At 44.0% G+C, this 19,876-nt stretch overlaps 1 protein-coding gene across 1 annotated transcript in view; it reads left to right on the top strand.

Moving 5' to 3' along the window:
* LOC148523955 (solute carrier organic anion transporter family member 2B1-like) overlaps positions 1-19,876 on the top strand; it is a 245,940-nt gene that overhangs the window by 130,059 nt on the left and 96,005 nt on the right. Inside the window, exon 11 of the mRNA XM_088472452.1 lies at positions 11,974-12,038. Within this exon, the coding sequence (XP_088328578.1) occupies positions 11,974-12,038 (65 nt within the window). The remainder of the gene's footprint in view (positions 1-11,973; positions 12,039-19,876) is intronic.

The following is a 19,876-nucleotide window of genomic DNA, read 5'->3' as shown; positions in this document are numbered from 1 at the left end:
CTCGCTACTATTTCTGACACCTTTTACTTCTATACCCAACTGGCAATCTCTAAAAGCATATTGTTGGAATTATATATATATGTGTTTTTCTTTTCTTCCAGTATATTTCCCTTCATTGCTATGAGTGTATATTGATATTATAACATATCTGGGCTTGGAGCTCCCCCGTGTGGCCACGCTTGTAACTTCACACTTTCCTATTTACAAAATTCACTTTATTTGATCTCACAGCAGCTGTCTATAATATTTTATATTGCCTAATATTACTATTATATCTCCTATATATTTATGTGGAGATAAATGTTGGTTTATATGGGCTGACACATGCACTGCGGGATGGCCATGATCCCAATTCACCCGTATACTATGGGGAGGGGTACGTGGTGACCGCACCCCGGGAATGTATCTCCTGAGGCTATACATGTATTAATATTTTTGACCAACATATCTGCTGTGTTTGCTCATTTTCCTTTCTCTATGTGTGTGGTTTTCTTTTTGTTTCTCCTGTCTCTATTTCTCTGATGGGAAAAACTAAGAAGACAGTGCGGACACCTAGTGCTAAGAAGACTGTGGATACGTCATTGCAACCCAATCTATTTCGCTACCTCACCCCTGACGGTGGTGCTTTTGAAGATAATGCACGTTCTGATTCTAACCTGTCTACATCATCTGATAATACTGGACTTATGGCGTCACCAACTCATACTGGTTCAGGAGATATGGCAGACACCACTATGGCTGACGTCCTGGCGCACTTACGCTCTCTCCCCACAAAACAGGACTTTCTAGACCTCGATAAGAAAATTGGGGCCACAGTCAAATTGGAAATTGCTACCCTTCAAAAAGACATTTCTCATGTTGCACACCGGGTATCTGACATGGAGACACACATGGAGGAAGTCAGTTCTTTACAACAAAAAATCCGGGACGTTGTCTCTACGCATGCACAAGAGATGAGAATGATGCAGCGGAGATTAGACGACCTCGATAACAGAGGTCGTCGCAACAATTTACGTATCCGGGGAATCCCGGAAGACGTCCATGGTCCTGGTATCATTGATGCACTTACCAAAATGTTTAATGAACTTACAGATGCAGAACCGGATAACACAATTCTTTTTGATCGTGCTCACCGGGCCCTTCGACCAAAGGGTCTCCAATCTGAGGCTCCCAGAGACATTATTTGTCGTCTCCACTACCATCATATTAAAGAAGAGATCCTCAGCAAAGCACGCAAACTGGATGGTATTGAATTCAACGGCAATAAAGTTCAAATTTTCCCTGATCTCTCCTGGAATACACTCCATCAGAGACGCCTCCTTAAGCCTCTCACTGACATTCTCAAACAGAAAGGTGTCCGTTTCCATTGGGGATTTCCTCTGAGTATCCGAGTAATGCATGACGGTCGCCAACTCATCTTACAGACACCAGAGGACCTGGATAAGTTTTGTGACGCACTGTCTATTTCTATAACACCTCTTCAAGATTGGATCCATTTGTTCTCACGTCTTGATCCACCCGATCCACCTGCCGCAAGAGCTCCTTGGACAACAGTGAAGGGGCAGAGACATAGTTCGACCTCTCCACAAGTTGAACAGATAACTTCTGGCACTTGATTAACTACAATGTTTTGACGTGACTATTTGTTTCTATTATGAGCTTGGACATGGTACTTGTCTGGAAGCATATCCTTTTCATATCGTTGGTGGCTAGTTCATTTGCTGATCATTTGCTGATCATAGATTTCTATAATTGTTCTTGCCTAACAGTTTATTGCTGTACATTTGTCATTTACACAAAAGGAAAAAATTTACTTATATTTTTTTTGTCCTATACACACAGCAGATTTTGTAAGGTTGTATAAGTTTTTGTAAGTTTTTAACAAATTTTTCTAAATTGTTTTATAGATATGCCTCATCCATTTATGATAACGATGTAAATGGTATTATTATTCTTATTAACTAGACAATTTTTTGATATTGCTGTTTGCTGGATATACGTTATTTCTTTAATCCCGGGGGGTGGTTATAGCTGTCTTACCCCAGTTGGGTCATTCTGCATTTCGACCTTGGAGCATGGGTCGACTGTTGTCTTCTGCCTGCTCCAACAGCAGTAATCTTTTCTTATGGATATATTTTTCTGTTTATTCTAACAAGATTATTTGTCTTTTTTTACTATATTTTTTTTAATATTATTTTTATTTTAAATTTTTGGTTTTTATTTTTTCCCTTCCTAGTCGCTATATGTCCCTACTGCCCTTGTACATCCTCATAAGATTCATATAATGCTTTCCTCTCTATATATGATTAACCTTTCACATAGCCACTCCCATGGCCCCCCTTAAACCAGAAAATATAAAATTATGCTCCTTTAATGTTAAGGGTCTTAATGTTCCTGATAAATGTTCCACCTTACTAAGAGAACTTCATTTAGAGAAGGTAGATGTGGCTTTTGTGCAAGAAACACATTTTAAACAATTAGTTGCCCCTAAGCTTGGGAATTATTATTATCCTCATGTGTTTTGCAGCAATAACTCTCAGAGTAAGTCCCTGGGAGTGACTATACTTCTCTCTCATTGGCTTGCCATTTCAGACATATCTCATCATATTCTAGTGGAAGGCAGATGTCAGATATTGAAATGCAAGATATACAGTCAAACTTATACTATTGTGAATATCTATTCCCCTAATCAAAAACAGAGGCAATTTTTTAACAAGGTCTTAAAACTTTTGGAGCCATTGAGGGAGGGGTGTGTAATACTAGGTGGGGATTTCAATTGGTCTTTAGACTCTGTGTTAGATTGTTCTTTGGGATCGCCCCGAGTCTCATTGCGAGACCACCGTAGAGTACGTCAACTTTTTTCTGAATATCAATTGATAGACTTATGGAGGACTCAACACCCAACGGTTAAAGATTATACATTTTATTCTAACCCACATTCTGTATACTCACGTATTGACTACTTTCTTGTAGATCATAGAAACCTTCAATATTTTCCTCATAGTCACATAGGTCATATCACATGGTCTGACCATGCCCCAATTTTTGCAAATATATGTTTTCCTAACTTGACTCCTAGACCATGGACATGGCACTTTAATGAGCTTTTAATTAGTGATCCTCGTACTAAAAATGACCTTTTTAAAGCCATTACTGAATATGTCGACATCAATGACGCTCCAGTTGTATCTAAAATAATGGTGTGGGAGGCACATAAATGTGTGATTAGAGGACATTGTATTCAGTTAGGTTCCAGACTAAAAAAGGAAAAGATGGCTCAAAGGCAACAACTCTTGGCCCGTATTAAGTCCCTGGAAACATCCCATAAATCTTCTTTAGATGAATCTACATTGCGAGAACTTATTGAAGCGAGACAGGCTCTTAATAAACTTCTCCAAGATAAAACTAAATTAGATTTACAGAAATGCAGACATAAATTCTATCAATGGGGAAACAAGCCTGGCAAAATGCTTGCCAGAGCCCTAAAAACTCAGAGGCTACAATCTTATGTCTCTAATGTTCGAGACTCTGGGGGGAACACTGCGCCTGATTCAGAGCTGAACGCTCTGACAAAAGCGCTCGTTCTGAATCAGGGCCCTCCTACTTGGTTTTGGAGCGTCCTCATGGACGCTCGCATAGCTGTGGGTTACCACCCACAGCTTATGCGAGCATCCATGATGATGGTCAAGACCATCGCGACCATCGGGCTTGCGACGGAGACCCTGCGGTAGGGTCTCGCTGCCGCAAGCCCTGGAATGATTTTGGCTCTATCAGAGTGAAAATCACTCCCACTGACATCACTAGTGATGTCAGTGGGGCCGGCTTCAGATGGCAGGCGTTCCCATGGGAACGCCTCCGTCTTGCAGCCATGCCCCCGGCACGCCCACCAAAAGGGGCGTGCTGTCAAACAACATCGACAGCACGCTCCCTTTGGTGTGAGACCCGGAGTGACAGAGAGCCCGTCGCTATCCGGGTCTCGCGCATGCGCACGATGGAGCTCCCTCCGTCGTGCGCATGCGCAGTGGGGCAACATCGACCCGCTTGCGAGCGTCCTTTGCTCGCGAGCGGGTCTGAATGACCCCCACTGTCCATACTTTTCCCCAAATTGCAGCTGCCTTTCAAAATTATTACATGAAACTTTATAATTTACGAAAGGAACAATCACCTACTAATCCCTTAACACATCAGGAGGCGATTAGAAATTAGCTTTCCTCGGTCAACTTTCCACAAATTGAGGAGAGTGATCTGACTTCTCTTGATTGCCCCTTTACCTACGAGGAACTAGATGTAGCTCTGTCAAATACCCCACTTGGAAAAAGCCCTAGCCCAGATGGCTTCCCTGTGAGCTATTATAAGACGTTTCGATCTATACTTTTGCCACTTTTTTTGAAAGCTTGTAACGAAGTGTCCGATAGGGTAGGTTTTTCCCCTCAGACACTTGAGGCCCATATTTCAATAATCCCCAAAGAGGGAAAGGACCCTGCCCAATGTGCAAGCTATAGGCCTATCTCTTTATTAAATAATGACTTAAAATTATATGCTAAAATGCTGGCAAATAGGTTGAGTTTTCTTCTCCCTGGTTTGATACATGAAGACCAAGTGGGATTTGTTCGGGGTAGGGAGGCTAAAGACAATACCTCTAAGATCATTGATATAATCCATTATGTTAAAGGTACTGGGTCCCCTGTTATCCTTCTCTCAACAGATGCAGAGAAGGCCTTTGACAGGATTGATTGGCAGTTCATGGAGTGTCTTCTTCGATATATGGGGTTAGGCTCTCACTGTCTTCATCGTATTTTGGCCCTTTATAATTTTCCTACGGCCAGAGTGCGGGTCAATGGGGCCCTCTCAGATCCTTTCCCGATCAACAACGGCACACATCAAGGATGCCCACTGTCTCCCCTTATATTTGTGCTTTGCATGGAGGCGTTGGCAAGGGCTATCCAGTGTAACAATGATATTAAGGGTGTGCAGATTGGAGACCATGAGTACAAATTGGCACTATTTGGCGACGATCTCCTTGCTACCATCTCATCACCGGTGACCTCTCTCCCTGCCCTCATGCATGAGGTTGATAGATTCAGTGGGATCTCTAATTTTAAAACCAATTATTCCAAATCTGTTGCCATGAATATATCATCCCCTGACAGTACTGTGACAGGTCTTAGGAGCGCATTTCCCTTTATTTGGACTTCCTCTAGTCTTAAATATTTGGGTATTCTTCTATCCCCTTCGAATAGTAATTTGTACCAACTAAATTTTCCCCCTCTTATTAAACAATTTAAGACAGATTTTCAAAGATGGTCTCTATTGAAGCTATCCTGGTTAGGTAAAATTAATATGGTTAAGATGTCTATTTTACCTAAGGTCTTATATTTGATGCAAGTGTTGCCTATTACAATACCAGTCTCCTTTTTTAAGGAATTACAAAGTCTGGTGGGTCACTTTGTTTGGGGTTCAGGTAGACCCAGACTGTCACAAGCTGTATTAACCCAAAGTTGCTCAAAAGGTGGTCTTCAGCTACCTCACTTCCTTACTTATTACTATGCAGTCCACCTGTCCAGGATTGTTGAAATGTCTAGAATATCTGAAATTAAACAATGGACGCTTGAAGTTGGTCACACAGTTGGTAAACCATCCCATGTACTCCCTTGAATTGTCAAATGTCCGTCTCTATCTCACCCAACAATAGGTCCCACTCTCCATTGTTGAAACAAATTTAGGAACTCCCCTTTGTTTAGCCCATGTGCCTCATTACCTACTCCTCTGGTGGGCAACCCAGACTTTCCTCCAGGTCTCATGGCGTCTAATTTATCTGGTTGGTCCACAAAGGGTATTACACGTATATCCCACCTAGTTACACCTAGTGGAATGCGATCCTTTACAGATCTCCAACAATTGTATAAACTCCCATCCCATTCATTTTGGGTGTATCTCCAATTAAGACACTATATTAATTCTCTTAATGCTGGTGGTCCTCGCTGGACCCCGACTAAGTTTGAAGTTTTATGTATGACAGAAGATCCACCAAGGCACCTTATTTCTTCAATATATCGATTATGTCTTGAGTGCTCTAATCCATCTATACACTCTTATGTTTCTGCTTGGCATGGTGAATTGGGAAGGGAACTAACAGAGGATCAGTGGTCACAAATATTCGATTTTACCTTTGCTAGTTCCTCTTCACTCCAAGTTTTGGAAACCCAATACAATATCTTAGCTAGGTGGTATAGGTGCCCTGTTCACATTCACTGGATGTTCCCAAATTTATCTAATCTATGCTGGCGTTGTAGTCAAGCAGTAGGCACTCCTCTCCATTTTTGGTGGCAATGCCCAATAATAGATGACTTTTGGGGGAAGGTTCAACAATTATCGGAATTGATCACTGGTCTTCCTTTATCTGATAAACCTGAGTTTTGGTTACTAAATCTATCAAACCTACCTATATCCATATATAAACATCCTTGTTGCGTCATCTGGTGAATGCTGCGAAGGCTACTGTACCATATTATTGGAGATCTTCTATTTGTCCTCCTATCTCTCGATGGTTTCAGAGAATAGATCAGTATATGTGTATGGAAGATCTCTCCTCGTCTAAATAATCTTCCTCAGATTTTACAAGCACTTGGCATTGCTGACTGAATTGTAAAGAGTCTGCTGAATACAAAATAAATACTCTAATGCCTCTTAGGATATAGTGACATTCTTCCTTTCCCCATTATTTTTCTTTCCTTATATATACTTTCCTTTCTTAATTTTTGTATATCTTATTTTATTAGTTATGTATGTTTTTGTTATTTTATTTGGCAACGTTCGAAAGCACGATTAAATACTAGGCGACCTGGAACTTTTTCTTTTTCGCTTTTTTACTCCATGTTTTGTGACTATGGGCCTGATTCAGAGCCACTCGTAAGCGGCCTTTCGTTCGCTCCGAATGATGTTTGCCCAACTGCGCATGCGTACGGATCGTTATACGCATGCGCGAACCAGTCAGTGCGGCCGAAATTCATGTGCTCGCAAAATAGCGAATGCCTGATAATTTGAGTGACAGAAAGAGGCGTATGTGGGCGGTAACAGGGGAAGGTGCTTGAAAACAGGGAGTGGAGATCCGATCGCTGGCGTGCTTAAAGGTCAAAACGGGCGTTTTATGGGTGTGCATAATTAAAACAGCAGCGTCATTGACCACGTTACTGGGTTATTTTATAGCCAGAACTGCTCGCAAAATTGTGGTAGCAAAAACCAACCACAAGAATAGCGAGCAGTTCATACCCTGGTCGATGTACTCGATTAATCTAATAAATAGCGGACATGACGTAGGATGCGAGCGGCCAGGGGGAGTAGTTTCCCAAAAAACGACCGCAAGTTTTGTTCGCTCGTTCAGACCTAGAGGCGTGAACAGACCGCAAACAGCGAACGGTTCATTTGAATAGCCAGCCCCTTTTCCTGAACGAGCGAGCGCAAATAGCGTCCAGCTCTGAATCAGGCCCTATATTTGTCCATTGAATTTGTATTATTATTTGTACTTATTTGGTGTTTATGTAGGCCACTGTAGGCCATATATGTACTGTGCTATTTTTGATTTCAATAAAAACAGATTACACAAAAAAAAGACCCCAAAAACCTTCAGCAGGGCTAATCGGGGGTATCCAGAGTGATCCCCCATGTCATAGCATCTTTTTGGGGGTGTTAGGGTGATTTCCCCCAAAATCAGCTAAGTTTTCGCTGAATTCACTTTCGCCGGGTGCCGATGATTACAAATTGAATACGGGCATAAGCAGGGGGCGCGCAATACTTTTTCGCCAGCAAAAGCTCCGATGTGCGGCGAAAACTTCGACAGGTATAGACGGCGAAGTTTACGTTTCAAATTGAATACCCCTCTTAGTGTATGTAGTCATACTGCAACTAAAAACAAAAACTCACAGCTTGTGTATATTTGCACATGCACATTAAAAATATGCAACTTGCAGAATCAATTGCAGAAGTGTTAGTATTGTCATGGCCAACTAATATCTAGGGGTAAATATACTAAAGTGAGAGTTTCTAGAAGTGAGTTTTAGAAGTGATGTTGCACATAGCAACCAATCTGATTCTAGCTATTATCTTCTAGAAGGTACTAGTGAAATGGTAAGTAGAATCTGATTGGTTGCTATGGGCAACCTCACTTTTAAAACTCACTTCTAAAAACTTTCACTTTAGTAAATTTACCCCCTAGACTGCTCATCGGTGAGCTATATATCCATCTTGCTAACTACCAGAATGGATGGGCACTTATGTGCGGGTATGCTAAATTGAGGTAAAATGCACCTACATGAGCCTGCAAATGTACCTCCATGAGCCTGCAAATGTACCTCCATGAGCCTGCAAATGTACCTCCATGAGCCTGCAAATGCACCTACACGATCTTGCAAATGCACCTACATGATCCTGCAAATGCACCTCCATGAGCCTGCAAATGCACCTCCATGACCCTGCATAATGCACCTACATGAGCCTGCAAATGCACCTACATGAGCCTGCAAATGCACCTACATGAGTCTGCAAATGCACCTTCATGAGCCTGCATAATGCACCTACATGAGTCTGCAAATGCACATACACGATCCTGCATAATACACTTACATGATCCTGCATAATGCACCTACATGATCCTGCATAATACACCTACATGATCCTGCATAATGCACCTACATGAGCCTGCAAATGCACTTCCATGATCCTGCATAATGCACCTCCATGATCCTGCATAATGCACTTACATGATCCTGCAAATGCACCTCCATGAGCCTGCAACTGCACCTACATGATCCTGCATAATGCACCTACATGAGCCTGCAACTGCACCTACATGATCCTGCAAATGCACCTACATGATCCTGCATAATGCACCTCCTTGAGCCTGCAACTGCACCTACAGGAGCCTGCATAATGCACCTACACGAGCCTGCAACTGCACCTACATGAGCCTGCATAATGCACCTACATGATCCTGCAAATGCACCTACATGAGCCTGCAACTGCACCTACATGAGCCTGCAAATGCACCTACATGAGCCTGCAAATGCACCTACATGATCCTGCATAATGCACCTACATGAGCCTGCATAATACACCTACATGATCCTGCATAATGCACCTACATGATTCTGCATAATGCACCTACATGAGCCTGCATAATGCACCTACATGAGCCTGCAAATGCACCTACATGATCCTGCATAATGCACCTACATGAGCCTGCAAATGCACCTACATGATCCTGCATAATGCACCTACATGATCCTGCAAATGCACCTACATGATCCTGCATAATGCACCTACATGAGCCTGCATAATACACCTACATGAGCCTGCAAATGCACCTACATGAGCCTGCAAATGCACCTACATGAACCTGCATAATGCACCTACATGATCCTGCATAATGCATTTACATGATCCTGCATAATGCACCTACATGATCCTGCATAATGCACCTACATGAGCCTGTAAATGCACCTACATGATCCTGCACAATGCACCTACATGATCCTACACAATGCACCTACATGATCCTGCATAATGCACTTACATGATCCTGTAAATGCACCTAAATGATCCTGCAAATACACCTACATGATCCTGCAAATGCACCTACATGATTCTGCAAATGTACCTACATGATCCCGCATAATGCACCTACATGAGCCTGCAAATGCACCTACATGATCCTGCATAATGCACCTACATGATCCTGCAAATGCACCTACATGATCCTGCAAATGCACCTTCATGAGCCTGCATAATGCACCTACACGATCCTGCATAATACACCTACATGATCCTGCATAATGCACCTACATGATCCTGCATAATGCACCTCCATGATCCCGCATAATGCACCTACATGATCCTGCAAATGCACCTACATGAGCATGCAAATGCACCTACATGAGCCTGCATAATACACCTACATGAGCCTGCAAATGCACCTACATGAGCCTGCAAATGCACCTACATGAACCTGCATAATGCACCTACATGATCCTGCATAATGCATTTACATGATCCTGCATAATGCACCTACATGATCCTGCATAATGCACCTACATGAGCCTGTAAATGCACCTACATGATCCTGCACAATGCACCTACATGATCCTACACAATGCACCTACATGATCCTGCATAATGCACTTACATGATCCTGTAAATGCACCTAAATGATCCTGCAAATACACCTACATGATCCTGCAAATGCACCTACATGATTCTGCAAATGTACCTACATGATCCCGCATAATGCACCTACATGAGCCTGCAAATACACCTACATGATCCTGCATAATGCACCTACATGATCCTGCAAATGCACCTACATGATCCTGCAAATGCACCTTCATGAGCCTGCATAATGCACCTACACGATCCTGCATAATACACCTACATGATCCTGCATAATGCACCTACATGATCCTGCATAATGCACCTCCATGATCCCGCATAATGCACCTACATGATCCTGCAAATGCACCTACATGAGCATGCAAATGCACCTTCATGAGCCTGCATAATGCACCTACACGATCCTGCATAATACACCTACATGATTCTGCAAATGTACCTACATGATCCCGCATAATGCACCTACATGATCCCGCAAAATGCACCTACATGATCCTGCAAATGCACCTACATGAGCCTGCAAATGCACCTCCATGATCCTGCAAATGCACCTTCATGAGCCTGCATAATGCACCTACACGATCCTGCATAATGCACCTACATGATCCTGCATAATGCACCTACATGAGCCTGCAAATGCACTTCCATGATCCTCCATAATGCACCTCCATGATCCTGCATAATGCACCTCCATGATCCTGCAAATGCACCTCCATGAGCCTGCATAATGCACCTCCATGATCCTGCATAATGCACCTCCATGATCCTGCAAATGCACCTCCATGAGCCTGCAACTGCACCTACATGATCCTGCATAATGCACCTACATGAGCCTGCAACTGCACCTACATGATCCTGCATAATGCACCTACATGATCCTGCATAATGCACCTCCATGAGCCTGCAACTGCACCTACATGAGCCTGCATAATGCACCTACATGAGCCTGCAACTGCACCTACATGAGCCTGCATAATGCACCTACATGATCCTGCAAATGCACCTACATGAGCCTGCAACTGCACCTACATGAGCCTGCAAATGCACCTACATGATCCTGCAAATGCACCTACATGAGCCTGCAACTGCACCTACATGAGCCTGCAAATGCACCTACATGAGTCTGCAAATGCACCTACATGATCCTGCATAATGCACCTACATGAGCCTGCAAATGCACCTACATGATCCTGCATAATGCACCTACCTGAGCCTGCATAATGCACCTACATGATCCTGCATAATACACCTACATGATCCTGCATAATGCACCTACATGAGCCTGCATAATGCACCTACATGATCCTGCAAATGCACCTACATGATCCTGCATAATGCACCTACATGAGCCTGCAAATGCACCTACATGATCCTGCATAATGCACCTACATGATCCTGCAAATGCACCTACATGATCCTGCATAATGCACCTACATGAGCCTGCATAATACAGCTACATGAGCCTGCAAATGCACCTACATGATCCTGCATAATGCACCTACATGATCCTGCATAATGCACTTACATGATCCTGCATAATGCACCTACATGATCCTGCATAATGCACCTACATGATCCTGCATAATGCACCTACATGATCCTGCATAATGCACCTAAATGATCCTGCATAATGCACCTACATGATCCTGCATAATGCACCTACATGATCCTGCATAATGCACCTACATGAGCCTGTTACTGCACCTAAATGATCCTGCATTACAAAGAACTTGCAAAATAGTTGAACAATAGATGGTCACAGAATTTGTGATAAAATGCATGTGATTGATTATAGAATTTCTTACATTTCAGGACTGTAAACCCTACAGAGAAGTCCCTGGCAATTGGAATACTTTACATGTTTTTAAGAAGCCTCGGTAAGAAGACATATTGCAGGAAATAGTGAGCAGCTGCTGAATTCACTTCACTTTGTTTCCAACACTTCACAGAGACTACACTCACTAAGGCCATCAGTGTTTTCATTTCTGCTCAAACTGATCAAGAAATAATCTCACAGTCTGAGATCACCATTATCAGTTAGTGCAGAAGTGATCCCTTTGCCTAGTCTGAGTTCATTCTTCATGTCAAGGTTTAAATTATGTCACTCTGTCTATATACTGTAGAACAGGGGTCTTCAACCTTTGGCTCTCCAGCTGCTGTGGAACTACTAGCAGCTGGCAGGCCAAAGGTTGAAGAGCCCTGCTGTAAATTATACAGTTCATATCATAATCAAACATTCTGCATTTCACTATAGTTTTACATATATACTTATATATGAGTGTATTGCCATCTGGTGACTAAGGTTATCATATACTCTATATTAATTCTGTTTGTATGACATTTAAATGAAATGTGGGTATGATGTTAAAACGTCAAGTTCTGTTCTACTTCTGCGACTTTATCACAGCCCAGCATCTCTAGTACACTGTGTGACTTTACCACAGCCCAGCATCTCTAGTACACTGTGCGACTTTATCACAGGCCAGCATCTGTAGTACACTGTGTGACTTTACCACAGCCCAGCATCTCTAGAACAGTGTGTGACTTTATCACAGCCCAGCATCTCTAGAACAGTGTGTGACATTATCACAGCCCAGCATCTCTAGTACAGTGTGTGACTTTATCACAGCCCAGCATCTCTAGTACACTGTGCGACTTTATCACAGCCCAGCATCTCTAGTACACTGTGCGACTTTATCACAGCCCAGCATATCTAGTACACTGTGTGACTTTATCACAGCCCTGCATCTTAGTACACTGTGCGAGTATATCACAGCCCAGCATCTCTAGTACACTGTGCGGCTTTATCACAGCCCAGCATCTCTAGTACACTTTGCAGCTTTATCACAGCCCAGCATCTCTAGTACACTGTGCAACTTTATCACAGCCCAGCATCTCTAGTACAGTGTGTGACTTTCTCACAGCCCAGCATCCCTAGTACACTGTGTGACTTTATCACAGCCCAGCATCTCTAGTACACTGTGTGACATTATCACAGCCCAGCATCTCTAGTACACTGTGCGAGTTTATCACAGCCCAGCATCTCTAGTACACTGTGTGACTTTATCACAGCCCAGCATCTCTAGTACACTGTGCGAGTTTATCAAAGCCCAGCATCTCTAGTACACTGTGCTACATTATCACAGCCCAGCATCTCTAGTGCACTGTGCAGCTTTATCACAGCCCAGCATCTCTAGTACACTGTGCGACTTTATCACAGCCCAGCATCTCTAGTACACTGTGTAGCTTTATCACAGCCCAGCATCTCTAGTACCCTGTGCAGCTTTATCAGAGCCCAGAATCTCTAGAACACTGTGCAGCTTTATCACAGCCCAGCATCTCTAGTACACTGTGCAGCTTAATCACAGCCCAGCCTCTCTAGTACACTGTGTGACTTTATCACAGCCCAGCATCTCTAGTACACTGTGTGACTTTATCACAGCTCAGCATCTCTAGTACACTGTGTGACTTTACCACAGCCCAGCATCTCTAGTACACTGTGCGACTTTATCACAGCCCAGCATCTCTAGCACACTGTGTGACTTTATCACAGCCCAGCATCTCTAGTACACTGTGCGACTTTATCACAGCCCAGCATCTCTAGTACACTGTGTGACATTATCACAGCCCAGCATCTCTAGTACACTGTGCGACTTTATCACAGCCCAGCATCTCTAGTACACTGTGTTACTTTATCACAGCACAGCATCTCTAGTACACTGTCTGACTTTATCACAGCACAGCATCTCTAGTACACTGTGTGACTTTATCCCAGCCCAGCATCTCTAGTACACTGTGCGCCTTTATCACAGCCCAGCATCTCTAGTACACTGTGCGACTTTATCACAGCCCAGCATCTCTAGTACACTGTGCGACTTTATCACAGCCCTGCATCTCTAGTACACTGACTTTATCACAGCCCAGCATCTCTAGTACAATGTGTGACTTTATCACACCTCAGCCCTTCTAGTACACTGTGCGACTTTATCACAGCCCAGCATCTCTAGTACACTGTGCAACTTTATCACAGCCCAGCATCTCTAGTACTCTGTGTGACTTTATCACAGCTCAGCATCTCTAGTACACTGCAACTTTATCACAGCCCAGGATCTCTAGTACACTGTGCGACTTTATCACAGCCCAGCATCTCTTTTACACTATGTGACTTTATCACAGCCCAGTATCCCTAGTACACTGTTTGACTTTATCACAGCCCAGCATCTCTAGTACACTGTGTGACTTTATCACAGCCAAGCATCTCTAGTACATTGTATGACTTTATCACAGCCCAGCATCTCTAGTACACTGTGTGACTTTATCACAGCCCAGCATCTCTAGTACACTATTCGGCTTTATCACAACCCAGCATCTCTAGTACACTGTTTGACTTTATCACAGACCAGCATCTCTAGTACACTGTGTGACTTTATCACAGCCCAGCATCTCTAGTACACTGTGTGACTTTATCACAGCCCAGTATCTCTAGTACACTGTGTGACTTTCTCACAGCCCAGCATCTCTAGTACACTGTGTGACTTTCTCACAGCCCAGCATCTCTAGTACACTGTGTGACTTTATCACAGCCCAGCATCTCTAGTACACTGTGCGACTTTATCACAGCCCAGTATCTCTAGTACACTGTGTGACTTTCTCACAGCTCAGCATCTCTAGTACACTGTGCGACTTTATCACAGTCCAGCATCTCTAGTACACTGTGCGACTTTATCACAGCCCAGCATCTCTAGTACATTGTATGACTTTATCACAGCCCAGCATCTCTAGTACATTGTATGACTTTATCACAGCCCAGCATCTCTAGTACACTGTGTGACTGACTTTATCACAGCCCAGCATCTCTAGTACATTGTGCAACTTTATCATAGCCCTGCATCTCTTGTACACTGACGTTATCACAGCCCAGCATCTCTAGTACACTGTGCGACTTTATCACAGCCCAGCATCTCTAGCACACTGTGTGACTTTATCACAGCCCAGCATCTCTAGTACACTGACTTTATCACAGCCCAGCATCTCTAGTACAATGTGTGACTTTCTTACAGCCCAGCATCTCTAGTACACTGTGCGACTTTATCAGAGCCCAGCATCTCTAGTACACTGTGCGACTTTATCACAACCCAGCATATCTAGTACACTGTGTGACTTTATCACAGCCCAGCATCTTAGTACACTGTGCGAGTTTATCACAGCCCAGCATCTCTAGTACACTGTGCAACTTTATCACAGCCCAGCATCTCTAGTACACTGTGCAGCTTTATCATAGCCCAGCATCTCTAGTACACTGTGCGACTTTATCACAGCCCAGCATCTCTAGTACACTGTGTGACTTTCTCACAGCCCAGCATCTCTAGTACACTGTGCGAGTTTATCACAGCCCAGCATCTCTAGTACACTGTGTGACTTTCTCACAGCCCAGTATCTCTAGTACACTGTGCGAGTTTATCACAGCCCAGCATCTCTAGTACACTGTGCGACTTTATCACAGCCCAGCATCTCTAGTACACTGTGCAGCTTTATCACAGCCCAGCATCTCTAGTACACTGTGCGACTTTATCACAGCCCAGCATCTCTTGTACACTGTGGGCTGTGATAATTTACGATTAGCACTGCCCAGCATCTCTAGAACACTGCGACTTTATCACAGCCCAGCATCTCTAGTACAATGTGTGACTTTCTTGCAGCCCAGCATCTCTAGTACTCTGTGTGACTTTATCACAGCCCAGCATCTTAGTACACTGTGCGAGTTTATCACAGCCCAGCATCTCTAGTACACCGTGCGACTTTATCACAGCCCAGCATCTCTAGTACACTGTGCAGCTTTATCATAGCCCAGCATCTCTTGTACTCTGTGCGACTTTATCACAGCCCAGCATCTCTAGTACACTGTGTGACTTTCTCACAGCCCAGCATCTCTAGTACACTGTGCGAGTTTATCACAGCCCACCATCTCTAGTACACTGTGCGACTTTATCACAGCCCAGCATCTCTAGTACACTGTGCAGCTTTATCACACCCCAGCATCTCTAGTACACTGTGCGACTTTATCACAGCACAGCATCTCTAGTACACTGTGCAGCTTTATCACAGCCCAGCATCTCTAGTACACTGTGCGACTTTATCACAGCCCAGCATCTCTAGTACACTGTGTGACTTTCTCACAGCCCAGCATCTCTAGTACACTGTGCGACTTTATCACAGCCCAGCATCTTAGTACACTGTGCGAGTTTATCACAGCACAGCATCTCTAGTACACTGTGTGACTTTATCACAGCCCAGCATCTCTAGTACACTAAGTGACTTTATCACAGCCCAGCATCTCTAGTACACTGTGCAGCTTTATCATAGCCCAGCATCTCTAGTACTCTGTGCGACTTTATCACAGCCCAGCATCTCTAGTACACTGTGCGACTTTATCACAGCACAGCATCTCAAGTACACTGTGCAGCTTTATCACAGCCCAGCATCTCTAGAACACTGTGCGACTTTATCACAGCCCAGCATCTCTAGTACACTGTGTGACTTTCTCACAGCCCAGCATCTCTAGTACACTGTGCGACTTTATCACAGCCCAGCATCTTAGTACACTGTGCGAGTTTATCACAGCCCAGCATCTCTAGTACACTGTGCGACTTTATCACAGCCCAACATCTCTAGTACACTGTGCGAGTTTATCACAGCCCAGCATCTCTAGTACACTGTGCGACTTTATCACAGCCCAGCATCTCTAGTACACTGTGCGACTTTATCACAGCCCAGCATCTCTAGTACACTGTGCAGCTTTATCACAGCCCAGCATCTCTAGTGCACTGTGTGAATTTATCACAGCCCAGCATCTCTAGTACACTGTGTGACTTTACCACAGCCCAGCATCTGTAGTACACTGTGTGACTTTATCACAGCCCAGCATCTCTAGCACACTGTGCGACTTTATCACAGCCCAGCATCTCTAGCACACTGTGTGACTTTATCACAGCCCAGCATCTCTAGTACACTGTGCGACTTTATCACAGCCCAGCATCTCTAGCACACTGTGTGACTTTATCACAGCCCAGCATCTCTAGTACACTGTGTGACTTTATCACAGCCCAGCATCTCTAGTACATTGTATGAATTTATCACAGCCCAGCATCTCTAGTACACTGTGTGATTTTATCACAGCCCAGCATCTCTATTACACTATTCGGCTTTATCACAACCCAGCATCTCTAGTACACTGTTTGACTTTATCACAGACCAGCATCTCTAGTACACTGTGTGACTTTATCACAGCCCAGCATCTCTAGTACACTGTGTGACTTTATCACAGCCCAGTATCTCTAGTACACTGTGTGATTTTCTCACAGCCCAGCATCTCTAGTACACTGTGTGACTTTCTCACAGCCCAGCATCTCTAGTACACTGTGTGACTTTATCACAGCCCAGCATCTCTAGTACACTATGCGACTTTATCACAGCCCAGTATCTCTAGTACACTGTGTGACTTTCTCACAGCTCAGCATCTCTAGTACACTGTGCGACTTTATCACAGCCCAGCATCTCTAGTACACTGTGCGACTTTATCACAGCCCAGCATCTCTAGTACATTGTATGACTTCATCACAGCCCAGCATCTCTAGTACATTGTATGACTTTATCACAGCCCAGCTTCTCTAGTACACTGTGTGACTGACTTTATCACAGCCCAGCATCTCTAGTACATTGTGCAACTTTATCACAGCCCTGCATCTCTAGTACACTGACTTTATCACAGCCCAGCATCTCTAGTACACTGTGCAACTTTATCACAGCCCAGCATCTCTAGCACACTGTGTGACTTTACCACAGCCCAGCATCTCTAGTACACTGTGCGACTTTATCACAGCCCAGCATCTCTTTTACACTATGTGACTTTATCACAGCCCAGTATCCCTAGTACACTGTTTGACTTTATCACAGCCCAGCATCTCTAGTACACTGTGTGACTTTATCACAGCCCAGCATCTCTAGTACATTGTATGACTTTATCACAGCCCAGCATCTCTAGTACACTGTGTGACTTTATCACAGCCCAGCATCTCTAGTACACTATTCGGCTTTATCACAACCCAGCATCTCTAGTACACTGTTTGACTTTATCACAGACCAGCATCTCTAGTACACTGTGTGACTTTATCACAGCCCAGCATCTCTAGTACACTGTGTGACTTTATCACAGCCCAGTATCTCTAGTACACTGTGTGACTTTCTCACAGCCCAGCATCTCTAGTACACTGTGTGACTTTCTCACAGCCCAGCATCTCTAGTACACTGTGTGACTTTATCACAGCCCAGCATCTCTAGTACACTGTGCGACTTTATCACAGCCCAGTATCTCTAGTACACTGTGTGACTTTCTCACAGCTCAGCATCTCTAGTACACTTTGTGACTTTATCACAGCCCAGCATCTCTAGTACACTGTGCGACTTTATCACAGCCCAGCATCTCTAGTACATTGTATGACTTTATCACAGCCCAGCATCTCTAGTACATTGTATGACTTTATCACAGCCCAGCATCTCTAGTACACTGTGTGACTGACTTTATCACAGCCCAGCATCTCTAGTACATTGTGCAACTTTATCACAGCCCTGCATCTCTAGTACACTGACGTTATCACAGCCCAGCATCTCTAGTACACTGTGCGACTTTATCACAGCCCAGCATCTCTAGCACACTGTGTGACTTTATCACAGCCCAGCATCTCTAGTACACTGACTTTATCACAGCCCAGCATCTCTAGTACACTGTGCAGCTTTATCATAGCCCAGCATCTCTAGTACACTGTGCGACTTTATCACAGCCCAGCATCTCTAGTACACTGTGTGACTTTCTCACAGCCCAGCATCTCTAGTACACTGTGCGAGTTTATCACAGCCCAGCATCTCTAGTACACTGTGTGACTTTCTCACAGCCCAGTATCTCTAGTACACTGTGCGAGTTTATCACAGCCCAGCATCTCTAGTACACTGTGCAACTTTATCACAGCCCAGCATCTCTAGTACACTGTGCAGCTTTATCACAGCCCAGCATCTCTAGTACACTGTGCGACTTTATCACAGCCCAGCATCTCTTGTACACTGTGGGCTGTGATAATTTACGATTATCACTGCCCAGCATCTCTAGAACACTGCGACTTTATCACAGCCCAGCATCTCTAGTACAATGTGTGACTTTCTTACAGCCCAGCATCTCTAGTACACTGTGCGAGTTTATCACAGCCCAGCATCTCTAGTACACTGTGCGACTTTATCACAGCCCAGCATCTCTAGTACACTGTGCAGCTTTATCATAGCCCAGCATCTCTTGTACTCTGTGCGACTTTATCACAGCCCAGCATCTCTAGTACACTGTGTGACTTTCTCACAGCCCAGCATCTCTAGTACACTGTGCGAGTTTATCACAGCCCACCATCTCTAGTACACTGTGCGACTTTATCACAGCCCAGCATCTCTACCACACTGTGCAGCTTTATCACACCCCAGCATCTCTAGTACACTGTGCGACTTTATCACAGCACAGCATCTCTAGTACACTGTGCAGCTTTATCACAGCCCAGCATCTCTAGTACACTGTGCGACTTTATCACAGCCCAGCATCTCTAGTACACTGTGTGACTTTCTCACAGCCCAGCATCTCTAGTACACTGTGCGACTTTATCACAGCCCAGCATCTTAGTAC

Source organism: Taudactylus pleione, unplaced genomic scaffold (genome assembly GCF_031769625.1).
Source record: "Taudactylus pleione unplaced genomic scaffold, aTauple2 ptg000124l, whole genome shotgun sequence".
NCBI lineage: Eukaryota > Metazoa > Chordata > Amphibia > Anura > Myobatrachidae > Taudactylus > Taudactylus pleione.
The sequence above is the reverse complement of the archived record's forward strand: the minus strand, read 5'-3'. Positions and strand labels throughout refer to the sequence as shown.